The sequence below is a fragment of the Acomys minous genome (genome assembly GCF_964271855.1).
Source record: "Acomys minous genome assembly, chromosome: 2".
Taxonomy (NCBI): Eukaryota; Metazoa; Chordata; class Mammalia; order Rodentia; family Muridae; genus Acomys; species Acomys minous.
Window position 1 is genome coordinate 87,277,059 of NC_140484.1, and position 27,224 is coordinate 87,304,282.

The 27,224-nt window shown below is 44.1% G+C and overlaps 1 protein-coding gene across 3 annotated transcripts in view; it reads left to right on the plus strand.

Moving 5' to 3' along the window:
* The window catches only part of GTF2H1 (general transcription factor IIH subunit 1), a 30,130-nt gene extending 14,414 nt beyond the window's left edge, over positions 1–15,716 (plus strand). For all 3 annotated transcript variants that reach the window (XM_084773934.1, XM_084773935.1, XM_084773933.1), the window contains exons 6-15: positions 555–704; positions 824–903; positions 4,203–4,330; positions 4,439–4,526; positions 6,007–6,095; positions 7,234–7,351; positions 8,551–8,641; positions 9,215–9,330; positions 12,103–12,195; positions 14,767–15,716. In XM_084773934.1, the coding sequence (XP_084630060.1) occupies positions 555–704; positions 824–903; positions 4,203–4,330; positions 4,439–4,526; positions 6,007–6,095; positions 7,234–7,351; positions 8,551–8,641; positions 9,215–9,330; positions 12,103–12,195; positions 14,767–14,853 (1,040 nt within the window). In that variant the 3' untranslated portion in view covers positions 14,854–15,716. The remainder of the gene's footprint in view (positions 1–554; positions 705–823; positions 904–4,202; positions 4,331–4,438; positions 4,527–6,006; positions 6,096–7,233; positions 7,352–8,550; positions 8,642–9,214; positions 9,331–12,102; positions 12,196–14,766) is intronic.
* Positions 15,717–27,224: the final 11,508 nt, after the last annotated feature.

The window sequence follows — 27,224 nt, forward strand, 5'->3', positions numbered from 1 at the left end:
ATGTGGTGGCTCACAACCATCTGTAATGAGATCTGGTGCCCTCTTCTGGCCTGCAGGTGTACATGCAGGCAGAGCAGTGTATACATAATAAATAAATCTTTTTTAAAAATAATTTTTTAAATAAGGAACCAAAGTACAAAGAAAATGATCTGCTTCATGGTCACCTAAACAGTAAATGGCAGACCTAGTGCTTCTGAACACTGGAAGCTTCTGGAGAGCGGAACTGATAGTACTGTGAGAATTAACAGTTTTATCCTCCCACCAACTAACACGGCCTTGCATTAGTCAGGTCTGATTTTCAGATTTGCTGTTGAAAAAAGATCTTCGTGGTATGTAATGATGTTTAAAGTTTGTAAAGTACATAAGTGGTACCTCACCTAAATCTGTTAAGTTTTATTCATACTTACAATTCTGTAGTGCATAAGGTAAGAAAGAGTGTCATGTGAGCTCTTAGTCTCTATCCAGTTAGGATTAAGAACTGGAAGATTCTTAAGAAATGGGAACTCGCTATTTTAACATATCTTACATGGACTTTCCCCCCCCTCCCCCCACAGTAAAAATGAAATATGCAGAAACTGTACCACACAACATGACAGAAAAGGAGTTCTGGACACGCTTTTTCCAGTCCCATTATTTTCACAGGGACCGACTAAATACAGGATCAAAGGATCTCTTTGCAGAATGTGCCAAAATAGACGAAAAGGGTAAGTGGTGCCCTGATACTCACCTTGCCATTCTTGACTGTTGGAGCTATTAATAAAACTCTTAAAATATATCTTAAGAAGGAAAGGCTTTGAACCTGTGTTTTCATTGATTTTTCTAGGATTAAAAACGATGGTGTCATTAGGAGTAAAAAACCCAATGCTGGATTTGACAGCTTTGGAAGATAAACCATTAGATGAGGTAAGAAGCAATAAAGGGAAATAGAGACAAAATGATCTTTTCCTGGTTTTCAGTGTTGTCTGTATTTTAAATATGCTGTAAATTAGATAAATCCGTGTGTAATATCCTAAAATAAGCAGAATACTGATAGCTTGTCAGAAGTGCTTTCCATATGGAATAGGCTCTGTGTCTGGTTCCCCATACCTTAAGAAAAGCAAAAACAAACAAAAAAGGGATTTTTGGTACTGCTGTTCGCCAGTAAAGTCTTAGGATACCTGTGAGTAGGCTCAGTGGAGGAGAGTGCTTGCTTCAGAAGCCTGACCACCTGAGTTTGAACCCCAGAACCTACAGTGCTAAGGGAAAGCCACCTCCCAAAAGTTTTCCTGCGACCTCCACATGAGCTCACGCACATACACCATACACACATGCTATGTAGTAAGTTACTGAGTTCTCTCTGAATTGCTTAACATTTTTAGAAATGATTTTTTTAAGCTTTCCCGTGAGTAGTTCTCCAGAAAATGGACTCGTCTCATTGTTCTAGTAAAATTTTAATCTAAAGAAATGTGTGTGAATATTAGTAAACAAGCATACATTTGTTGACTGTCAGGTTGCAGGGTATGATTCCCGGCCTCCTGCTCCTTTAACTCTAAAGGTCCTAAATCACTTACCCAACTGTATGACTCGTATTTACTACTTAGAATGTTTGTTTGCCTGCCTGCTTATCTGAATGTGTGCCATGCAGGTACCTGTGTGTATGCAGGTGCCTTTGAGTGCCAAAAGAGAGCAGCAGATCCCCTGGATCTGAACTTACAGTGGGAGTTGCCATGTGGGTGCTGGGAACTGGGCCTGCCCTGCACAAGTGCTTTTAACGCTGAGCAGTCTCTCCAGTCCCTCTGCTTAGAAGCAGAATGAAACAAATCTTTTGATAGTCCTCTTCCATATTTCATTTTAAAAATTGTATTAACATTTGTGTAGGTCGTGGCTTTGTGCCACCTCCCCTCTAGTAGTGTTGATCACGTTCCCTCATAGTTCCTTTCTTTTCTGACCTTAATAACTGACTTACAGAGTCTTTGCAAATTCTTCAAATAATTACAAACTACCATATGCTAGGAAAGCCACTCAACAAAAATGCACAGCCTCGTGGCACCTACACTTTCTGAGAGTAGATTGAAATGAAATAGTACTGGTTTTTGCTTTTTGTTTTTTTAAGGTGAAATTGTGAAGAAAACAGAAAGGGTGATAAGAATAACTGCTAGGGTGGGTGGTGTCTGTAGTTAGACTTTAGAAAGTTGATCACCTGCCTGGACTAACAGTCAGAAAATGTAATAACACCTAAAGTTGAGTCTGTATCTCCTTGCTTGTTCATTTTCTGTGTATGGGTATGTACATGTATTCAGAGCAGAGCCAACCTTAGTTACTGATTCTCTGCTTCCATCCACTTTTTTTGTTTTCTATTTTTTTTTCATACATCTATGTGCATGAATATGATAATTTTTCTTTGACTTTTGTGGTTTTGTTTGGGGGTTTTTGGTGGTTTTGTTTTGGGTTTTTTTGCGGGGGGTTGGTTGGTTGGTTGGTTTGGTTTGGTTTTACAAGACAGGGTTTCTTAGTGTAGCCTTGGCTGTCCTGGAACTCTCTTTGTACACTAGGCTGGACTCGAACTCAGAGATCCATCGGCCTCTATTTCCTGAGTGCTGAGATTAAAGGAGTGCGCCACCACACCTGGCGCCCCGCTCCCCTTTCTTTTTAATTTATTTATTACATATACAGGGTTCTGCCTGCATATATGCCTGCACACCAGAAAAGGGCATCAGATCTCATAGATGGTTGTGCGCCACCATGTGGTTGCTGGGAATTGAACTCAGGTCCTCTGGAAGAGCAGTCAGTGCTCTTAACCGCTGAGCCATCTCTCCAGCCTGATATGAATTCTCATGTTTATCCTAACACTCCCTTCTGTCCTCCTCCTCTTTCCCAGTAGGAAGTTTTTCTGCTCTCATGTCTTTTGTGTATATGGGACCCACTGAGTTTTGTCAAGGTCACCTTGGTGTGCATGGGTAGTTTATTTACTGGAACAGTGACTATGTTACTGAAAAAAAAAGTGACACTCCTTTCTTCTGAGGCAACAGACAGTCTGGGCTCTCCACCCTTCCATGAAGAAATGTTGGTGCCTAACCTTTTGTAGGTCTAGTGCAGTAACTGACATAGCTACAATGCCGGCATTATATCCAGAAGATGTCTTTTTGCAACATGCCTCTCCATCCTCCAGCTCTTCCCGTTCTTTATGTCCCTTCTTCTACAATGTTCCCTGCTCCTTACAAGTGTAAAATAAATGACCTACTTAGGGCCAAGCTTCCTATTGTCCTTGGGTTGAGCATTTTACTTTATGTCCACCACCCTCTACAGTAAGAAGCTTCTATGCATATGTGTATGTTCACAACAGTTACTGAAGAAGTTATGAATTTGGGCCAGGCGTGGTGGCACACGCCTTTAATCCCAGCACTCGGGAGGCAGAGGTAGGCAGATCATTGTGAGTTCGAGGCCAGCCTGGTCTACAAAGCGAGTCCAGGACAGCCAAGGCTACACAGAGAAACCCTGTCTCAAAAAACCAAAAAAAAAAAAAGTTATGAATTTGGAAGAAAGCAAGGAGTGTATGTGAGGTTTTGGAAGGAAGAAAGGGAACAGGGAATCCTGTAATTATATTGTAATCTCAGAAAAATCCTTAATTTTAGTTTAAAAATTATTTTGGGTTGGTTTTTGTTGTTTTGGGGGTTTTGTGGGGTTTGGTTTGTTTGTTCTTGTTTGTATTCCATCTCCCACCCCCACCCCACCCCTAACTCCCAAGTCAGGGTTTCTCTGTAGACCTGGCCTGCCTCTGCCTCCTGAGTGCTGAGATTAAAGACATGCTCCATCGAGCCCAGGTTTTTTTTTTTTCTTTTTTCATGAAACTTCTTTGGTGAAGGCTGTCAGCACCCATATATGGGTATAAGGACAAGATACTTAGAAGATACTTTAACCATATGGGTTTCCTGCTTTGGGTCTATGATCTCTCTAGCTACCAGCTCAGGTTTGCTGTATCAAGAAAGCAGTTAGTTACCACTGTCATACTAATGCCTGTTACACCAATGGACACACCTTGCCAGGCTGTTAGACCAGATCTGACCTGATAGTCTAGGCTAGATCTCTCATTAGGTAGTCTGTGCTGAATGGCCAGCAAGCTCCAGGATTTTTCCTGTTTCCATATCCCAGGACTGAGATTATAAGTGTATATTCCATATCTAGCTACCCAGTCATTTTGATGTTTACTAAAGCGTTTCTTACAGGGCTATGGCATTGCCTCAGTGCCATCTACCTCCAGTTCCAAATCCGTAAAGGAGAATAGTAACGCTGCCATCATCAAAAGGTTTAACCACCACAGTGCCATGGTCCTGGCTGCCGGTCTCAGGAAACAGTTAAGTATGCATGGAGAAGCTGTCACTTACCTTTTCAGAATAACCAGGTCGGGCAGGGGTTCAGTTCGGCAGTTTTAACATGAGTTTTTTTCCCATTTGTTTTTAAGACAAGCACAAAACGGACAGAATGGTGAACCCAGCAGCATAGACGGAAATTCCGGAGATGCAGACTGCTTTCAGCCAGCAGTCAAAAGGGTATGGGCATCAAGTTAGGCCATTTGGGGATTGCATATTGTTTATACTGCTTATTTCCTAAGGCTGGATTTGGTTTTTAACGAGAAGTTTTCTTTTTTTTCCTTTTTTTTTTCTTTTCTTTCTTTCTTTTTTTTTTTTAAACAGTTTTTATTCCGTTTCCCATCCCTTTTTTGCGTGTGATTCTGTTTTCTGGGGAAAATATTTAAACAAAGACTGTAGAGAATTTTGTATGTGTTTTGTTTACAAAAAAAGTTAATTAGCCCTCCCATTAAACTGGTGGGTTTTTTGGTTGAAAACATCTCACAAAAAAGTCATTTGGGGGGGCTGGAGAGATGGCTCAGTGGTTAAGAGCGCCGCCTACTCTTCCAAAGGTCCTGAGTTCAATTCCCAGCAACCACATGGTGGCTCATGACCATCTGTAATGTGATATGGCTCCCTCTTCTGGCTTGCAGGAGTACATGCAATTAGAGCACTGTATACATAATAATAAATAAATAAATAAATCTTTAAAAAAAAGTCATTTGGGAGAATGAGGAAGTGTGGATAGTTGTTACTTCATTTCTTTCTAAGTCCCTTCTCCCTGTTTATAAAAGGATACTTACTTAGGGGCCAGTCAGGCAGTGCATGTGAAAAGGTTAAAGGTTTATACTCTTCCATTTGTGCACATTTAAGGAAAGGATGGGGACAGTGTGCAAAGATTATCAGATAGAAATACCTATCACGGACTGCAGTTGGTGTCTGAGGCATATCCATACAGGTGAGGTCTGTACCACCACTGTAACTTTCTTAGAATTAGTGGGGCTGGGGTATAGCTTAGTGTTTAAGAGCTTACTGGAGATTTACTGGTTGCTGGGTTCAATTCCCCAGCACCAGAAAAAATAAAATTATAAAAAAGCCTCATATTACAATTACTCATTTTTGTGATAGCTTTATAGCATCCTAAATACATTTTTACCTTGTTATAACAGAATATGCACGACCCGATTCAAAATAGAGAATGTCTATATTGCTCTGAGAAGAGCTCACAACATCAAATATGGTAGTATGTATGGTAGTGTGTGCCCATAATCTTAGCCTTTAGCAGACATAGAGGATCGTGGTCTGTGGCTCGTAGATTACATATCACTCACACATTTTTTTTTTAAACAATAGGTGTGGTGGCTCATGCCTTTTATTGGACCGCTTAGGAGGCAGAAGCAGGTAGATCTCTGAGTTCAAGATGACCCTGGTCTACAGAGCAATCCAGGATAGCCAGGGCTACACAGAGAAACCTTGTTAGAAAAAAACCAAAAAAACCAACAACCTATTATGACCAAAGTGTGGGAAATAGTACTTCATTGTGGCTATTGGTGAAAACACCATCTTAGCCATTTAAAAGATACTCGTCGCTAGTTCATGGTAGAAAGGCTTTCTTTTTCATGCTCTGTGAAATTTCAGTTTTTAGTCAATTTCTGACAAAAATACCATGTCTTAATTACAGGCAAAATTACAGGAGTCCATTGAATATGAAGACTTGGGAAACAACAATTCAGTGAAAACAATTGCACTGAATCTCAAGAAGTCAGACAGGTCAGTTTGGCCAATGGGAGTGAAACACTTATGTAGCAGTCAGTGCAGAATGTACTCTGCAAGTCTATTAAAAGTTTGCTTTGTGAACTGGGTATAATTGTATGCAGCTGTGACCTCAGCAGGAGGGAGGAAGAAGTAGGAGTAGTAGCTTAAGGATGTCTTCAGCTGCAGGCTAGCCTGGGCTAATAAGACTCAGTCAAAGCCCCAGCTCCAGGGCATCCAGCTCCCTCCTGACACCAGGTACGCATGTGGTACAGATATACCTACAGACGAAACATGCATAAAGTGAATCTTTACATTGGAAAGAAAAGACAAAAAAACATTTTAACTTCATACATACCTGTACTTCATCCTAAGTAATTAAAGTCAAGAAAACTCTTAATTTTTATTACACAGTAGGTGTGCATGTGTCACAGCAAGTGTGGAGGTCGGGACTGCTTGGGATTAGTTTCCTCCTTCCACTTGGGACCCAGCTCAAGTGTCTTTCAGAGACGGCTCATAGGCTCAGGGGTTGGATTTTTTTTTCTCTCTCTCTCTCTCACTGCTTTTTTAGAGAAATTAAAAGGGCTGAGGCTGGAGAGATGGCTCAGTGGTTAAGAGCATTTGACTGTTCTTCCAGAGGTCCTAAGTTCAATTCCCAGAAGCCACATGGTGGCTCACAACCATCTGTGATCTGATGCCCTTTTCTAGTGTGCATGAAGACAGAGAAAAAAACATGTGAATAAAAAAGAAAAGGAAACCCTGTCTTGGGGGGGTGGGGGGGGGAGGATTATAAAGGCCAGAGCAGATAGCTCAGTGCTAAAGAACTCATGTCCTCTCCCACAGGACCCCAGTTCTATTTCCAGCACCCATAACAAATGGCTCATCATTACTTGTAACTCCAGCTCGAGACATCTGGCCTCTACAGGCACCTGCACGCACATGCACATAACATACCTGGCCCTCCACCACATAACATACAGATAACCAAAAAGAGTAAAGCTGAAACTTCTAAAAAGGAAATTAAATCACTTTAAATTTTAAAGTGTGCTGTCATTTTTTGTTGTAAGGGAATGTTTTGTTAGTGCTAAAATATTTGAAAGATGTTGAACACCTTTTACTCTGTATAATTGATTACTTTTCCTGTGCTAATTTTCAGGTATTATCATGGTCCTACTCCAATTCAGTCACTACAGTATGCTACAAGTCAGGATATTATTAATTCTTTTCAAAGTATTAGACAAGAAATGGAAGCTTATACACCCAAGTTAACTCAGGTAGGTGACTTTTACTGTTTTGTTTTTGTTTTTTGAGACAGGGTTTCTCTGTGTAAAAGCTCTGGCTGTCCTGGAACTCTCTGTTTAGACCAGGCTGGCCTCAAATTTACAGAGATCCCCCTGCCTCTGCCTCCCGAGTGCTGGGATTAAAGGCGTGCACCACCACCACCCGGCAGCTTTGACTGTTTAAAGGCCAGAGTTCTTGTAGCTGCTACCTCAGGTTATAAGCAAGCCAACTAAACTGTGTAATTGAACATTTGTTTATGTGTTTTTATACGGAGCTACAGGAAGTCATTTTCATGAGAATGTCTAGTGTACTAGGAGCTGTACATAAGTGAATGTGTCTGTAAAACGAGGACCTATAGATTAGGAAACAGAGAGCCAAAGCAGTTATATAACTCCAAGCATACATGACAGCCTGGAGTCAGTCTTTCTACCATGTGGGTCCCAGGGCTTGAACTTAGGTGGTCAAGCTTGCCAGTAGGCACCTTTGCACACTGAAGTACCACTGGGCAAGGCGGTGCATGCCTTTAATATTGTTAGACCATAGTTGACTGTAGGAAACTAAAACCTCTAAAAGCAAATTTATGGGAGGCAGAAAGATAGTTAAGTGGTTCAGAGGCTAGTAATAATATGTGCTATGCTTGTTTAAAAGGACTCACATTTGACTCTCAACCTACAGTTGGTAGCTCACAGCCATTTGTAACTCAGCTCCAAAGGATATGATACCCTTTTCTGGATACCAAAGGCGCCCGCACACATATGGCATTCACTTACACAGATACACACATAATGTAGTATTAAAAAAATTTTTTTTCAGCCAGGCATGGTGGCACAAGCCTTTAATCCCAGCACTCGGGAGGCAGAAGCAGGCAGATTGCTATGGGTTCGAGGCCAGCCTGGTCTCCAAAGTGAGTCTAGGACAGCCAAGGCTATACAAAGAAACCCTGTCTCAGAAAACTAAAAAGAAAGAGAAAGACAGTTGCCATGGTGGAGAGATGGCTTATATGTTAAGAGCATTGCCTGCTCTTCCAAAGGTCCTGAGTTCAAGTCCCAACACCCACATGGTGGCTCACAGCCATCTATACTGAGACCTGGTGCCCTCTGCTGGCCTGCAGGTGGAATACTGTATAAGTAATGAATCTTAAAAGACAGATGCCTGGAGGGAGCTAAGTCAATTCCTGATCCATTTTTTTCAGGTTCTCTCAAGCAGTGCTGCTAGTAGCGCCATCACAGCCCTGTCACCTGGAGGAGCACTTATGCAGGGAGGGGCACAGCAAGCCGTAAATCGTACGTGGTGGGCCACCTTCTTCCTTTCTCTCTTTGCTTAAAGAAATGCTAAGGCAACCGAGCAGTGGTGGCACACACCTTTAATCCCAGCACTTGGGAAGCAGAGACAGATGGATCGCTGTGAGTTCGAGGCCTGCCTGTGTACAAAGTTAGTCCAGGATAGTCAAAGCTACACAGAGAAATCCTGCCTCAAAAAAATAAAAAATGCTGAGGCTGTGCTGCATTGTCTTTTCTTTCTTTCTCAATTATTAAATTTCTTTATTGGGTCTGGGGAAGTTGTCAGAGGGCCATGGCACATGTGGAAGCCAGAGAAAAGCTTACAAGAGTCAGTTCTCTCCACAAGGCAGGTCCCAAGCTCAGTTACTCAGGCTTGGTGGTAACTCTCATTCACTGAGACACCAGCACTGTAAAGAGTTGGGATATTTTGCTGACAGTTTGTGGGTGTGTGGGCATGGATTTGAGAGTTGGTAACATGGACTTCCTGTGTGCTGTGCGTGCTCAGCACCTGGAGTAGCCACTTTTTAGGACTGTAGGGGTACCTGTTGCCCTAGGGCCCTCTTCTTTCTTTTGCAGAGATGGTGCCAACCGATATTCAGTCTGAATTGAAACACTTGTATGTGGCTGTTGGAGAACTTCTGCGACATTTCTGGTCTTGCTTTCCTGTTAATACACCATTCCTAGAAGAAAAGGTTAGAAATGATTCTAAATACGCCAGCTACTGTGGTAATGACTGAGAGGTAAACATGCATTACCATGTGCCAGTTTAATATAGCTGTTAGGTATTCATACGTCATTTAAGCCTCACTGTGTCTTTATGGAGAAGGTATTGATCATAATACCCATTTCATAGATTAGGAAACTGAGCATACAATTTAGAACACCTTACCTCTAGACCATAAATAATTGGAAAACAGAGACTCAGTACAGGTCACTGTTTGTTCAATACATTTGTTATTGATCAAAAGCACGCCTATAATCCAAGCACCTGGGAGGCAGAGGCAGACAGATCTCTGAGGTCCAGGACAGCCAGGACTACACAGAGAAACCCTGTCTCAAATTTAAAGACTGACAACAAGCAGCGCTGTGTTTTTCCTTTTTTTGTACTGCTAGGGTTAACCCCAGAGACTCATGCATCCTTAAGTGCTTTACCATCAAGTTGCATGCCAAGCCCCCACATTAAATGTTTAAAATAAAAACTTCTGTAGCCTATTAAGGGTCATTAACAAAAAATATTTGTAGCATCAGTAGTAATACTAACTTTCCTATATAAACTGCTCTTCAAGCAAACATTAAGGAAAAGACAGGACAGGTGGTGAAGCTAGGTGGTAGAGCACTTGCTTAGAACACGCGAAGGCAAGGGCCCAGTCAGCAGATGAAGAAAGGAAGGAAGACAAAATGTTTTTTAAGAAACAGTGGGCAGCCGGACATGGTAATGCACACCTTTAATCCCAGCATTCAGGAGGCAGAGGCAGGCAGATCACTGTGAGTTCAAGGCCAGCCTGGTCTACAAAGCAAGTCCAGGACAGCCAGGGCTACACAGAGAGACCCTGTCTCAAAAAAAAAAAAATAAAAGCCGTAGGTAGAAGGGTCAGGTGGGATCGTGCACTCCTTTAATCACAGCACTTGGGAAGCTGAGGCAGGCAATGAATTCCAGGCCAGCCAAAGCTTCACAATGAGATCATATCTGAAATTTAATTAATTTGTATAACAACAGGCAGAAAAGCTAACAAGCAGTACCCTAGAGGACACAAGTGACAGCCAGGCATGATACAAGCATTCAGATAAAATCTTGAGAAGGGTGATGTATGCCTTTAATCCCAGAACTCTGAATTTGAAGAGAGCCTCGTCTACATAGGAAGTTAAAGCCATCCAGAATTACATAATAAAACCTTTTTTTGTTTGTTTGTTTGTTTGTTTTGTTTTGTTTTTGTTTTTCGAGACAGGGTCTCTCTGTAGCCTTGGCTGTCCTGGACTCGCTTTGTAGACTCGGCTGGCCTCGAACTCACAGCGATCCACCTGCCTCTGCTTCCCGAGTGCTGGGATTAAAGGCGTGCGCCAAAAACCCTATTTTTTTAAATCTGCATATTAAAACTAAATAAGAACAAAAAAGGCTGAACACATAGCCCTTGCAAAGCCCCGAATTGATTCCCTGCACCACCAAAGTGAATGGGCAGATAAGAGGGCTGATGGCTTTGCTCAGTAGCAGTGCAAGATCCTGGGTTTGATCCCCTGTCGTGGAGGCAGAGTGGACCCAGGTAGCTCCAACTCACTCAAATTGCAGTTAAAGAACACTTTTACCCAATAACTTACTAAATCAATATAACACTCAAAATCATCACTAATGCTGAGTTGCTAAAAGGAGAGTCTGTTTTCCACAATTATAAACATTCTTTGACTTAGAATTTGTTCAGATTTGTGCCTTAAAGCGCCAGGCAGTGGTGGTGCATGCCTTTAATCCCAGCACTTGGAGGGCAGAGGCAGACAGATCTCTGAATTCAAGGCCAGCCTGGTCTACAGAGTGAATTCCAGGACAGCCAAGGGCTACACAGAGAAACTTTGTCTTGGAAAAAGCAAACAAACAATGCCTTAAAGTTGGTGCTCGAGATGCCAACAGCTATTCTATCCCTTCAGTTCTAGTAGATAGAGTACCAGGCACACACACAGTGCACAGTCATACATGCAGGCAAAACACTCATATGCATAGAAATACAGTTTTAGAGCTGTTAAAGATAAAAATAAACTTTCACATCAAGGAAATGAAAATGTATAAACATTTAGCTAGAGAAATGTTCCTATACCACCATGTAAGACTTAAAAAAAAGTAGAAAAGGCTCTAATATCTACCAAAAGAGAGTTGGCTGAGAAAACATATGACTTGTTCATACATCAAACATTGTGTGGCCCTTTCTTTTAAAAACTGACTGGGGGAAAAAAACAGTGACTGGTGGCCAGGCGTGGTGGCAGACACCTTTAATCCTAACGCTGGGAGGGTGGCAGGGCGGCAGAGGCATGGATTGCTGTGAGTTTGAGGCCAGCCTGGTCTACAAAGCGAGTCCAGGACAGAAAAACCCTGTCTCGAAAAAAAGAGAAAAAAAGAAAAACAGTGACTGAGACAAGCATTTACTGAATAAAAGATGTATGTTCATATTAAATGAGAAATTTTTAAATAGTATGATCTGATTCTTTGCGTATGTTTATGCTCACATGACTAAAACAGTGAGACAAGTATTTACTAAATAGAAGCTGTTCCATTAAAATAATATGAACTGCTTCTTTGCAAACGTTGATGCTCACACGATTGTGTAGGATCTGAATTATAAGCTTTGTTAAAGATAATTGGTAAGTAATGAAATACATGTTTTTCTTTAACAAAGGATACTTTCTTAAAAAGATAATATTTTTCTCTTGGTTCCTACAGGTTCTTTGCAATTTCTCCATAATTTGTTGTTTCTCTTTTTTAGGTAGTGAAAATGAAGAGTAATTTGGAACGGTTTCAAGTTACAAAGCTCTGCCCATTCCAAGAAAAGATTCGGAGGCAGTATTTAAGCACAAACGTAAGTCCTGGTTTTCTGACTCTTTGTATTGAATGATGAAATTAACTTTGCTTTCATATATCATTGCATTGTTCTTTTCTTTACACGGTATACTGTCTTTAATTTTAAAATGTATCTTGCATTCAAAACAATATATAAAATACTGGACTTAAACTATCCTGTAGCTGGCCTTTGCTTCTCTGTGGGTTCTTCTTTTTCCCACCCTTTATCCCCCCATTTTCACCCCCTGGCACTAGATAGAAAAAGAGGGAAAGAAGAGAGAGAGGGGTCCTTGAATCTAGTAATTTCTTCTTGTTTCTTCTTTGAGCATGACTAGCATCCCCCTTGAACAACCAACAAGTACCCATCCGGCCTCTCGAACCCTCTAAATAAAGTCCCCCAAGTTCCAAAGGTCACACAATTTGCAGAAACTGTCTGCAGCTGGCAAAACCACACCTCTGCTAGAACACGAGGTAAATCATGGTCAGCTGCTTTGAAGCGGCCCATATCCCCACACCTGGGATTAAAACAAAAACATATCCTTACAATATTTCTTGGTTTTTTGGTTTTAGTTTTTTTGTTGTTGTTGTTGTTGTTTTTTGGTTTTGTTTCTTGTTTGTTGTTTTTGTTTTGTTTTGAGACAAGAGTTTCTCTTGTAATCCTGGCTGTCCTGGACTCACTTTGTAGACCAGGCTAGCCTGGAACTCAGAGCGATCCACCTGCTTCTGCCTCCTGAGTGCTGGGATTACAGGCGTGTGCTGCCACATCTGGTGATTCCAAAATTCTTACTACACTAGCCAAAACTACATTGTGAGACCCTGTCTCAAAAAAAAAAAAAAAAGTATTTCCCAGTTAGTGAAACTATCCTGAGTGCCTTATCCAGCTGCGCACCAGTGCCTTCCTACCAGCTTTTATAAGAATCATCCCAAACCCAGTGCAGTGGCACGTGGCTGTAATCACAGCACGTGGGGAGGCAGTGGGATCTCTCTTGAGTTAGAAGCCAGCCTGGTCTATAGAGCGAGTTCCAGGACAGCCTGGTCTATACAGAGAAACTCTGTCTCAAAAAAACAAAAAGAACCATCCCAGTGTTTTTTGTTTTTTTTTTTTCCCTTTGTTTTATTTTACGTAGTGTGTTGAGGCAAGATGACAGTATGTGTATGCCACACTCAGAAGACAGCTCATAGGAGTCAGTTCTTCCTCCAAACCAAGTGGGATTTAAGGGTCAAACTTCGATTGTTTGGCTCGGCCCCAAATGCCATTTCTAGCCCTCCTTGTTTTTCTTGATAGAGTGATCAAGTATATAGTCCTAAAAAGTCTGTTACTAATTTGGAAAAACTGTGTAGCATCCACAAACTTGGCGGTGAAGGACAGGCAAATTGTTAATGACAGGAGGCTGAGCTCTCCCTGGATGGTGCTTTGCAGCAGTAAATAAGGCCAGAGATTGCTGCTCCACACAGGTCTTTAGTATAGTTTCCAAGCAAAGCTAGAGCAAACATTGAGGAGATTCCTTCAAGAGATACTGACTTGGTAAGAAAGCATTTACAAGCATGGCATCCAGCATTGCAGTGACAAGATGATAAGAAAGGGGGTTTTGAGAAATCTAAAAGCTGGAACATCTTCACTTAGGATTTCCTCAGTGAGCCTTGGGTGTCTCTTCAGAGCAGGTTCTCTGCCCTCTGCTCCCCCAGTGATTGTGTTTGCAGCGCTGTGCCATGTGTAGCCATAGAGTAAGATGGAGTGCATCTCACTGGTGCTACATAAAGCCACTGCTGTCTGTTGGTTTTCCATACAAAGAATGGCACACCCTCCTTCCCTGAAAAAGGGACTGGGTGGAGGTTGCTGAAGATTGAATCTGCTCTGCTTCTGCCTTGCACATTCAGTTGGGATTGGGACACACTTAAATTTCTGTTCTAAATCAAAACCACTGACCTGCTAAAAAGGATTTAGGACTTCCCCTCCCCCTGGTTCATCCTTCTCCTTCCAGATTGATAAGCTTAAAAGAATTTACTTCTAACCACGTAAACACTCACACACCTGTAAGGAAACACATTCCAAGGTTTCTAACCTCAAGTGTTAGTGTAGTCCTTTGACTTGGTTTGGTGCTAAGCCCATGAAAATATAATTCTTCAAAGTAGTATAAAGTTTAATGTTGAGTCAAGTATGACAGTGTGTGCCTGTGGTCCTAGCACTCAGACAGAGGCGGGGTGACTGCCAAAAGTTCAAAGCCAGACTGAGTGTTCCACAGTAAGTGTATCATAAGATGTGTTGGTACTGCCATTCTGGTCTTCTTTAGCTGACCAGTGTGTAAATTGAGAAGTCAACTTGGCATGGTTCTCATTGCACAAAAGAAGCAGGCGGCAGTAAGAGCTTTCACATCCTGGTACTGGTTATTGGCCAGACAGCAGTGTCACGACCAGGTAGAGCAGGTTGACTGTCCAGACCCTGCACTCTGCCCACCACCTGTTTTGTGTGGTTGCGCCTTTGCTTGAGGGCTTGTACTAGGCCTCATTGGCTCAGATGTGTGTGCCCGGTTTGGATGTGAAGCCTCAGCTTCCCTGACTGTACTCACTGCAGTGTCTCTGTGTCTCTCAGCTGGTAAGTCACATAGAGGAGATGCTGCAGACAGCCTATAGCAAGCTCCACTCCTGGCAATCACGGCGCCTAATGAAGAAGACGTGAAGCATTCGCGGTGCTCACAGGTTTTGTGGGTTGAAAAAACTGACCTGCAGTGACTCTGGAAACCTGGCTGAGGACGGGCAGATACTCACACCGAGGAAACATCTGCTGCATGCCAACTCTCAGAGCTGATGCTGTTGTACTTGCACATGAGAACTGAAAGAAGGGACGGATTCACCTAACTCTAGGGAGGTAAACTAAGGCAGAACCAAAATGAGCTAAGTTGCAAATATATGTGTATGTAAATGTATTTAAAGACTGTTTACTGCAGTTACTCAGGAACTGCTTTTCATTCACGTTAAGCTGCTTTCAATTTTTAAAAGAAAAAATAATTTAAAAAATACTTAAAAGGGTGCATTGATAAAATCTGAGGGTTTTTTGGTTTTGTTTTCTGGGTGAGTTTTTCCCCTAAGTTTATGACACAGGGTAGCCCTAAGTATTCCTCCTCCATCCCACACTGGGATCCTCAAATGTTACTGAATTCTAGTTGTCCCTTACATTCAAGAGAGTTTTAAATAAGGCCGAGAGAGGATGTTGCTCAGCCATCAGGAAACAGTTGTCGAAGACACCACTGGTCCTGTGTTTCCTACGGAAATAAGTGTTGCACTGAAGCCTGTGCTCTGAGTCCCCAAGTAGAAGGCACATCTGCAGGAGTCGGTGGGTTAGTGCAGCGCGTTGTCAAGCGACAATGATGCTGCAGGTATTCCTTGGGTGCAAATGTATATTGCTGAGAATTTTTTTAAAGATGGCATGTGCTTTGAAAAGAAGAAAATGCATTTTTTTAAGAGTTTAAAAATCTTACACGTGAGAAATATAAGAATTGCTTATTTTCAACTGTTTAGAAGAAATAAAGGAAGTTTCTCATACCTGCTGTTCTCGGTGTCTTGACTGCCACTTGTCACTGTAGAGTCACTGAGGAGTGTGAGTGTGACACTAACATTGGTAGAACACACCTGCATTGTTGGCAGAGCCCATACCCTATTCTGTTCCCGTGTGTCAACTCCTGCCTCTCTGCGGACAGCTGCAGATACTTGTATCGCGCACTGTGCAAAAGCAAAACCTTCTACAGGTGCTCTGCTCCTTTAGCTGGACACCCGCCACTTGTGGTTTCTCACCCTCAGGTGCTGCCCAAGGACTGCCTCTTTCTTCTTTTAAGTATACATACAAGCTATGTTGGGACCACCTCCACCCCTACCCCACCCCCACTCCACACTGATTATTTCTCTTTGCAGCCTGGCTGGCTTGGACTGGCCTCAGATTCCGAAACCTACCTGCCTCTGCCTCCAAAGTTTGAAATGAGAAAGGATGTCTGTTGGATAGACAGGCATAAGCAAAACTGCAGTGTTTGGAGGTGATTGGTTGTTGTTGTTGTTGTTGTTGTTGTTGTTGTTGTTGTTGTTGTTGGCGGCGGCATACATGATAGACCCAGCACTCAGTGTGGAAGCAGGATGGTCCAGAATCCAGGCTGGTCTGAGTTGCACAGTAAAATTCGTGATATCCCAGCTGAGCCTTGGAGGTAAATGGCTTTGTATGCCCAAGAAATCTGGACCCCCATGTGTTAGACATGGTAGAGCTAGAAGAAAAGTTTTGTGTACAAAGTTGTTTGTATGGATTGGTAACTATTTAAATAAAGGTCTGGCAGGCAGGGAATCCAGAATCTACCAGGCTTTGGAGTAATTGGGACTAGAGAGAAGGTGAGAAGTAGAGCCCTCCCTGTATGCAGAATGGGAAAGGGTCAGACCAGGGCCTGTGGAGCTAGCTTAGTTGTGTAGCACTCAGTAGGCACACCAGAGATCCTAGATTCAATCCCAAGTACCTCTGGTATAAAAAAGACATTCCAGGCATGATGGTGCCCTATAATATAGGCACTTGATGGGGTGGAGGCAAGAAAATCAGAAGTTTAAGGTCTCCCTTAGCTACATAGAAACTTTAAGGCTGGGGGAACTGGAGAGATGGCTCAGTGCTCTTCTAAAGGTCCTGAGTTCAAGTCCCAGCCACCATGTGGCTCACAACCATCTATAATGAGGAGATCTGGTGCCCTGCACACATGCAAGCAAAACACTCTGTGTGTGTGTGTGTGTGTGTGTGTGTGTGTGTGTGTGTGTGTGTGTGTGTGCGTGCGCGCGCGTGTGTGTAAGTTTTTTGAGACAGGATTCCTCTATGTAACCTCATCTGTACTGGAACTTGCTCTGAGATTCCCCCCTGCATCTGCCTCCCATGTTCTGGTATTAAAGGAATGCACCGCCACATCCAGCCCATAAATCTTTTTAAAAGCAAGTTCAAGGGCTACTTGAGACCCTATCTTTTTTTTTTTTTTTCTTCCGTGGAGTGGGGGTTGGATTTTGTTGTTGTTATTTATTTAGGTAGCTGTGTAGCCCTGGCTGTCCTAGACTCAATTTGTAGTAGACCAGGCTGGCCTTGAACTCACAGAGATCTGCCTGCCTCTGCCTCCCAGGTGCTGAGATTAAAGGTATGCACCACCTCAGCCAGCAAGACCCTAATTTTAAAATGTACATATATGATCATGTCTCAGAAGTGTGAAGGAATCAAGAGATTTTATGTCTGCCTTATACATGAATTATTTTGGCTCTGGGAGATACAGCCCCAACAGAACACACAATGTTCTTCCACAGGACCTGAGTTCAATTCCCAGCACTCAAGTCAGGCACCTTACAAATCTGTCATTTCAGCTCCAGGGGAACCCGATACCTCTGTGGGCACCTGCACTTGTGCACTTACACACATATGATTAAATAATTTTTAGCCAGGTAGGTGTCGTGGCGCACACCTTTAATCCCAGGACTCAGGAGTCAGAGATCTCTGAGGTCAGTCTGGTCTGTATGGTGAGTTCCAGGACAACCAGGGTTACATAGACCCTGTCTCAATAATAATAATAATAATAATAATAATAATAATTTTGTTTGTTTTGTTTTCAAGAAGCCACATTGCAGCTCAGAACAGTCCCACTACTGCAGTTCTGGGGGATAGTCTCTTGTGGGCACCAGCATGAACATGGTGCGCTTACATGCAGGCACATCATACACATAAGATAGAAATAGTAAGTCTTAACCAAAGCCGCGGTGCACGCCTTTCATCCCAGCACTCAGGAGGCAGAGGCAGCCAGGACTACACAGAGAAACCCTGTCTGGAAAAAAAACAAAACAAAAACACCCTCAAAAAGCCTTAGCCAAGTAACTGACTTTAAGTGGCAGTTGGAATTTACCCTGGACTGCACAGCCACCTCAGTCACTTAGTGAAGTGTCTGTGACAAGCTGTCACACCCTGGCTTTTCATTCGGCCATCCTGCTGTATCCTTCCGTTCTCTGTAAACTACATTAGAGTCAGTTGAGCCCGTGGGCTGCAAGTTACAATAGTTTGGAAAGTATGTCTTGCCTTCTGCAAAGAAGCTGATGGAACTAACTTAAAGTTAGTACTGTTGGTTTGAAGTCATACTGCGCGACCTTGTGATACTTCCTTCGGTCTCAACCAGCAGAATTACAAGCTAGAAAGGTTGCTGGTCACCCGGAAAGTGCCTGTGCTACATACACCAGAGCCAAGATGGAAAGCTGCCTGTTTTAAACTTAGATCTGCTGTCACCAGTGTCAAGTCTTGCCTGGGATTCTCAGGGTTACCTCTGCCCTTTCCCAGTTTAGCTTGTTCAAGACTCAGCTGTTTGAGTTCTGAAGGCCAAGGCAGGCTTAGTTATTTTCAGTCCTTAAACTGTCCAGAGCTGGGACACTGCCCTAACCTGCTTAAGCAGTGATTAGCCTGTGTGTAATCTACCTCCATATTGGGTTGTGGATTAAAGTCATAAAAGAGACTGGGAGCCTTGCCATCTAGTGGGTCTCAAAACTCATAGTCACAAAACTCTGTTTTACAGCCGGGCGTGAGGGCGCACACCTTTAATCCCAGCACTCAGGAGGCAGATAAGTTCTGTATGAAATTTCCTTACCTGTTGTCACAGGAATAAATAGCAACATTGCAAATCTACATCCTGGTGCACCAATTACAGTGAGCGTGAGCAAACCAAACAAAAGGCTCGCCTAAATGTGTAGTTTCCGAGGACTTGCCTTCTTGTCCGGTATCAGTTCAGCTTTACTAGATGTCAGTAGCTTCCAAGGCCTTCAGTACTCTAAAATGTATTCCTTCCTCGAAGCTAAGTAAGGAACAGAGCTGAGAAATACCTGTTACTGCTCAATCATGTTCACTTAAAAAAAAGGGGGGGGGCAAAACTTCCTTTTGTGAGTGGCCTCGGAGGACGGACCGCCACGAAGCATCAGACACACTTTGGGAGTACAAGGTGGTGGGACTCTACTTGCCCACCCCAAGTGCCATAGCCACCACTGTACCAAATTTGTACCCAACCATGTGGTAGCCAAATCCTGCTTCTGGTGCTTCATATCACAGCTGAAGAAGATAAAGAAGTCATCCGGGAAGATGTGTGCTGCAAGCAGGCATTTGAGAAGTCACTGCTGGCATAAAGAACTTTGACGTCTGGCTGCACTATGACTCCCGCTGTGGCACACGCAAGATGTACCAAGAGTACCGGGACCTGATGGCTGCTGGGGTTGGGGGGTGTCACACAGTGCTACCTCAACATGGGTCCCCAGCACCGCGCCTGTGCACACTCCATCCAGATCATGAAGGTGGAAGAGATTGTAGCCTCCTGAGTGCTGAGGTTTAAGGCATGTACCACAATGCCTGGCCACATGGCTTTTTTAAAAAATATGAATAATAGTGAAGTAGAAAAGATCACTTTACTCTGACCTAGGTCTCACCCTGGTTCTAACACTCCTGTTTCCTAATAGACAGTTCTCTGTACTTGAATTCTTTTTTTCTAACCTGAAACCTGAGGTTTTTGGACACAGACACCTATGCACATGGCCCTTTAGATAGTCCTTGGCAAAGAAGCTCAACTCCGGACAGGGATCCATTAGCAAGCCAGTCTCCTGTGAAGAAGAGTCTTCTCTTGATGTTCCATTTCTGGGACCTGTTCAAATTGGCAGCCAGAGTGGACTTTTTGCTTGTACCAACATGTCCTACTATTCTACTGAAGCGTGTTCAGTGGGCCTCTGGGAATAGCTGACGCCTTGGCTACAGAAGAGACAGGTGATCACAGAGCTGTCCAGCAGGGCACGGACTCTGGACTCTGGATTCAGATTCCAACCACTGTAACTCACTGGCTTTGTGACCTTGAGCAGTTTACCCAGCCTGCCCACACGTGTTTGCTCACCTACATAGATGGTGTGATGGTCTCTGACAGATGCAGCTTTAGCACCGTGAAGTCACTACTCACCCGAGGAACCTCATGAGAAAAAAAGCCCATCTAAGTAAGCCTGCTAGCACTGGGGACGTAGCTTGCCTGCGTGACTGGAAGCCTTTGTTCACTCCCTAGCAATGATGGGGTAAAAAATGTTAGTGTTATCCAGACACTGGTGCACGCCTTTAATCCTAGCACTCAGGAGGCAGAGACAGTTAGATCTGCATGAGTTTGAGGCCAGCCTGGTCTACAAAGTGAGTCCAGGACAGCCAAGGCTATACAGAGAAACCCTGTCTTTTTTTTTTTTTTTTTTTTTGGTCTTTTTTTTTTTTTAATGTTACAGAGGAGTTTATTAAATGAGCGTGGGAGGAGAAAGAAAGGGGGAGGGGTACCCCAGAGACAGAGACAGGAAGAGTGAGAAAAAAAGAGAGAGCGAGAAACCCTGTCTTGAAAAAAAAAAAAGGGATGTTAACAGGAAAGCAAAGCCATGTGGGTACCATTCAATGTGTCCACAGGGATTATTTTCAAGACCATCACTACAAGCTTCATCTCACACATGCTGAGATCTAAATACATGGGTTTCTATTATGCAAACTAACTCAGACAAGGAGTATCTTGCAGAACAAGCAACTTTCCATTATCCCATGACTAGAGTAATAAAAAGTCTACTTGGGAGGCAGAGACAACTCTGTGAGTTCGAGGCCAGCCTGGTCTACAAAGTGAGTCCAGAATAGCCAGGGCTACACGGAGAAACCCTGTCTCAAAAAGCAAAAAAGAAAGAGTCTAACATAAAAAGATTAACACTCGGTGTTCAGACTGTAGCGTTGAAGTGCCTGGGTTCAGGTCTGAAGGCCAGGTGGAGCAATTTACTCAATCTGATGGTGCTTTCATATCTTTGCTTGTAAAATGGGCATAATAGCATTACTCACAGACTTATTGTGAAGATTAAATGAGCTAATAAATATGAGGTGCTTAGATTAGTGTCTGGCCCCAAATGAAAGGTCTGTAACTGTCCTGTTGCTTATTAGTTATGACTTACCATCACCAGGCTCCAGGCCAAAGCTTATTAGCTCTGCCTGGTGTGGTGGCAGCTTAGGTGGCAAGCTGCATCGTGTCTGCTGACCTCCTTCCTGGGCCTTCTCTCTTCACAGTCAGCACTTGAACCTGACAACCACAGAGGCTGGCTCTGAGCTGGTTCTGCTCTTAAACCCACTCCCTTTCCCCTCGTGTCTCTCAAAGGCTACTGACAGGCTTTCTCAGTAACAGTTCATGCACCGTTATTATGGAAAGTAATAAAAGGGCCCTGACACATGTAAATTGAGTAATTTGAGGGAGTTACTAAGAGAACAGTTGCGCAGAGGTGTGGCCAGCACATAGAGCAACTACAGAAGCGACATAACCCAAGCCTAGGCCTGTGAGACAATTTGACAAAGTGTTATCAAGAGAGAAGATGCCAAGAAGAGCTAAGGCAGTCTGCCCTGCTCCCTCGGGGAGGATACCCTCCCACTCTCAGAACTCCCATGGGATGTTTGGTTCCAGTAGGTCCCCACACCTCAAGTGAAAAGCAGAAGAGATCAGGAGGGCGCCTTCTTAACCCCTAGCTGGCCCTTGTGATTTGAATGAAATGTTTTGCTTTGTTTTCCCACAGTGAAAACAGTTTACTAAGAAGAGTCAAAAAAACTGAGATTTGGGGAGGCTTCAAAATCCTTTATGTATTTATGTATGCATGTATGTATGTATGTATTTACTTATTTTGAGATCCTTTAAAGATGACAGGAAACAAGGACCATATATGGTGGCTAATGCTTGCAGGCTCAGCACTCAGGAGACAGAGGCAGGAGAATCAGGAGTTCAAAGCCAGCCCAGCTATAGATCAAACTTTAGGGCCAGGCTCTGCGCGCGCGTGCGCGCGCGCGCACACACACACACACACACACACACACACACACACACACACACACACACACACACACAGAGCTCTGTGTCCACAGAAGGGATAGAGTATGGTTGGAAAAAGCCACTCTCCCACCGCAGGACTCTACTGCCAGTATTATGGGCTAGACTCAGATTTTCATCTGGGAATAGAAACTTGAACGCTAGCTTTCTTTTGTTTGTTTGTTTTTCGAGACAGGGTTTCTCTGTGTAGTCCTGACTGTCCTGAACTCACTCTGTAGACCAGGCTGACCTCGAACTCACAGCAATCCACCTGCCTCTGCCTCCCAAGTGCTGGGATTAAAGGCGTGCGTCACCACCACCCGGGCAACGCTAGCTTTCTAAGAAAGAGTCACCTGGGGAAGAGAGGCGTGCACACAATCCCCGTAAGCCAGCTGCCCTAAGTTAATGATTTCAAAGCTCTTAGGGCCTGGAGTGCTGGAGAACTTGCCTATCATGCAGGAAGGCGTGGGTTCAGTTCCAAGTACCACACAAACCAGGCGTGGTGTGCTGGTGCCCAGATGTAATCACAGCCCTCTGGAGCTGAAGGCAGGAGGGTCAGGGGTTCAAGGGCATCCTCAGGTACTTAGCAAGTGTGTGGCCAGCCTCGAGTACATGGGGCCAATTAAAAAATAATTTTTTTAAAAAATCACAACAAGCCGGGCGTGGTGGCGCACGCCTTTAATCCCAGCACTCGGGAGGCAGAGGCGGGCGGATCGCTGTGAGTTCGAGGCCAGCCTGGTCTACAAAGTGAGTCCAGGACAGCCAAGGCTAACACAGAGAGACCCTGTCTCGAAAAACCAAAAAAAAAAAAAAAAAAAATCACAACAAAGCCTCTCACTAGCTCCTGCTTCTAACCTCACTAGCCCAGTGTTTTCTAAAGCAGGTAGGCCCAGTTCAGCACTAAGAATAGCAAATGCAAATACGCATGCTTTATATTTGTTTCTCTACTTTGGAGGGAACAGGTACCTGTAATAGCATGCAGGTGGACGTCAGAGGACAACCTGTGAGGCTCTGTCTGCCTGTCCACCACATGGGGTCAAAGTCAGGCAGGGCTGCAAGCTTGGGGCAAGCTCTTTCACCCACTGCTCCATCTTATTGGTCCTGAATGTATGTTGTTGTTGTTGTTTTTGTTTTTTTAAAGAAAAAGTATATTTTGACTGGCATGGGAGGGCGTGCTGAGCATGCACAGCCCTGGTTCAGTCTCCTACATGCACACAATATATATATATATATATATATGGTTTTTTGTTTGTTTCTTCTTTTGAGTGTGGTGGGGTTATTGGTTTGTTTGTTTGTTTGTTTTTTGTCTGTTTGTTGATTGGTTGTTATTGGTGTTTCAAGACAGGGTTTTTCTCTGTGTAGTCTTTGCTGTCCTGGACTCACTTTGTAGACCAGGCTGGCCTCGAACTCACAGAGATCCGCCTGCCTCTGCCTCCCAGAGTGCTGGGATTACAGGTGTGTGCGTTACTGTACTGGCTCAACTCTAGTTTTAAGAAATGTATCGAGCCAGGCATGGTGGTGCATGCAGCCCGGTCTACAAAGCCAGGACACCCAAGGCTACACAAAGAAACCCTGTCTCAAAATACAAAGAGAGAAAGGGGGTGGGGATGGGGAGAAAGAAAGAAAAATGAAATATAACAAAACAAAACAAAAAGTCAGTGGTAGCGCGTGCCTTTAGTTTCAGCATTTAGGAAGCAGAGACTGGTGGATCTTTATGAGTCCAAGGCCAGCCTGGTCTACAGAGCAAGTTCCAGAACAGCCAGGGCTGCTACACAGAGAAACCCTGTCTCAAAAAAGCAAAAAGAGGGGGCTTGGAGTGATGATAGCTCAGCGGTCGGTTAAGAGCCCTGACTGCTCCTCCAGAGGACCCAGGTTCAATTCCCAGCACCCACATGGCAGCTCACAACTGTCTGTAACTCCAAGATTTGACACCCTCACACAGACATATGCATATAGGCAAAAACACCAATGAACAGAAAAATAATTAAAAACAAAAACATAAAGAAAGGAAGGAAGGAAGGCCAGGCACGGTGGTGCACTCCTTTAGTCTCAGCACTCAGGAGGCAGAGGCAGGCAGATCTCTGTGAATTCTAGGACAGCCTGGTCTACAAAGTGAGTTCAGGACAGCCAAGGCTACACAGAGAAACAACAACAACAACAACAAAGTAAGTAAGTAAGTAGTAAGGTAGCAAACATATCAGACTTGTATTTTGTTGAGGAGGACTACAAGTAAAATAGTGACTTTAAAGAAGAGTGTTGGACAGGTATGTAGGTGCTGCTCAGGTAAGGCAAACTGCATGGCCAAACAGAGGCCCTGGGGCTTTCCTAGTCCTGGTATCCTGGCTGGAATGAAATCTGTAAGGATTGCAGGCCAGCCTCCCCAGCAACCATTTACTTTGCAGATACTCAGATAAGCAAGCCTAGCATACCAGAGGAGCTGGCAATTGAGAGGTGAGAGCATGTGAGAGGAGCTGGTAACTGAGAGTTAGCTGGAGGCTTTAGTTCTAGCCTCAGAGGCAGCAGCTGGCATTCACCCTGACCAGGCAGCAGCAATTTATGAGGCAGTGGTGTCAAAGGGCCTCCTAGCTGAATGTAGGCTCCTGAGAGCCACCTAAGAAGTGTGTTCACAGGGCTGGAGAGATGGCTCAGAGGTTAAGAGCACCGGCTGCTCTTTCGAAGGTCCAGAGTTCAATTCCTAGCAACCACATGGTGGCTCACAGCCATCTATAATGAGATCTGGTGCCCTCTTCTAGCATGCAGGCACAGCACTGTATACATAATAAATAAATAAATCTTTTTTTTTTTAAAGTGTGTTCAGTTCAACATGCAGCCAAAAAGGATTTCAAAGGGGGATTAGCATTAATTGAGCACCTACTAAGTGCCTAGGCTTTACAACACCTTATTAAATGTCATTCTTAGCCAGGTGGTGGTGGCCCATGCCTCTAATCCCAGCACTTGGGAGGCAGAGGCAGGTAGATTGCTGTGAGTTCGAGGCCAGCCAGATCTACAAAGTCAAGGCTACACAGAGGAAACCCTGTCTCAAAACAAACAGAAATGTCATTCTCATTCAATATTGACCCTAAAAAAAAAAATCAAGCAACTTGCCAAATCCTCCCAGGGAATAGCAGAGCTAGGAATCCAACCCAAGATTTCACTGGATTTCACTGGACCAGGGTATGGAGTGAGTCTGTTCTCAGGAATGCATGTCTCTCTCTCTCTCTCTCCTTGCTGTGTGGACAGTATATGGCTGCTAATCAGAGGTGATTACAAGAACGCATGGCCTCTTCTGCAGAAATGCCTTTCCAGATCCTTGTGAGAGGCAGAAGCCAGCTGCTGTATGGCAATAGCCATAAACACTCATGCATTTCCAGCATCGATTAAGGATGCCATTTAAAAATAATAATAAAGCTGGGCAGTGTTGGCGCACGCCTTTAATCCCAGCATTTGGGAGGCAGAGGCAGGTGGATCACTGAGTTCGAGGCCAGCCTAGTCTACAAAGCGAGTCCAGCATAGTCAAGGCTACACAGAGAGACCCTGTCTCGAAAAACAAAAACAAACAAAAAAACCAAACCAATATAATAATAATAATAATAATAATAATAATAATAATAATAATAATAATAAAAAACAGGAAGCCCCTTCCTCAACATCCCAAACCTGTATTATAGGACTTAGTACTGAGTTATAATCTGTTCCTCCTTAAGAGAAAAAAAAAGATAGGAGGGCAGGCTCTGGGGTAGCCCTCACCTGAGCAAGCAGAACAAACCTTGGTGCAGGTCCAAGAACTCTGAGCTTGAATAGCAAATTGCCAGGAGCTGGGGGTCTAGCCTGAGCTATGACTAATAGGTTCTAAGCCAACCTGGACTAGAGAGTAAGATTAGCAAGCAACGACATTCAGAGCACCATCGGCAGATAGACTCTAGAAAGGTGGCCACAACTTCCTGTCCAACCCATTTCCTAAGGCATGTGGCTTGCTGAGCAACCAGGCAGCACCGAGGCTGTGTGTGTCTTTCTTAAATGTAACCAGGGCAGACTTGCCGGGGCACATTTTTATGCCAGCACTTGGGATCTCTGAGTTCAAAGTAACTCTGGGCTATATATCAAGTTCCAGGCTGGCCAGAGCTATACGGTGAGACCTTGTCTTAAAAAACAAAACAAACAAGAATCAAATAATGGTAATAATCATGTTATTGTGAGGTAGGGCTGTTATTTTTCTTATTTCACAGATATAAAATATTTAATGTGCTAAATGGCTTGCCTAGAAGCCCAGGGCAAGGTGGATAAAAGTCTGCCAGGCTCCTCCTTGGTGCTTAGTGGCTAGAGTCCTGGGGGACACTGCTGGGGTTTGGGGCTCTACTGCCTGTACCTCCTTGCCCACTGGAAAAGGGATCAGAAAAGATGGAAAAGAGAGGCCATGCCTTATTCTCAGAATCTAGGCGTAAATGAGAGAGCAAGAGACCAAGTGAGCTAGAGAGAGGGACAGAGACAGAGAGAGACAGAGAGCGCTCCTCATCAGGGAGTGTCACCCCTGGACTGGGCTTTGCATGCTGCCCTCATCCTCACTCCCCTTCCACCCCCTCACCCCCACCCCTGCAGGCCTTGCACATCCCTGGGCCCCAAAATGTCTTTCTGTTCCACGGCTCCCGGATCATGTGCCCCACTCTACCCTGCGCCGCCCCCCTCCCCTGGGCACTGCATCCCTCCCCCCCCCCCCCCAAACCACTCCTGGCTCTGCGTCCTGCCCCAGGAGCTTGATGCTGCAGCAGTGCTGGCAGGAACTGTTCCTGGTGGTCACGTGGGCCGGCACATTCCAGCTGCCCAGCTCAGTGAACGAACTGCCTCGGGGGCAGCTGTGCCTCCAGCCAGCCTCACTGAGCTTTCTACTTCATTAGATTTCTGAGAGGCTCTTCAGAGAGGCCTAGCATTCCCCTGGGAGCTGTTAAGAGGCACTGTCTCTGCTCTGAGTTTTGTTTTTACCTTTTGTGGAGTTTTTGTTGTTATTTTGGTTTGGCTTTTTTTTTTCTTATCATTGCCTTTTTTTTTTTTTCTTTTGAGACAGAGTGTCCTCCTCTACCCCCAGCCTCTGTCTCTTCAGTGTGGCAACTACAGGTGTGGAGTCCTCAGGTTGTGGTGCTGAGGAACTGAGCTTTGGGCCCTGAGCATGCTAAATGGGTACTCT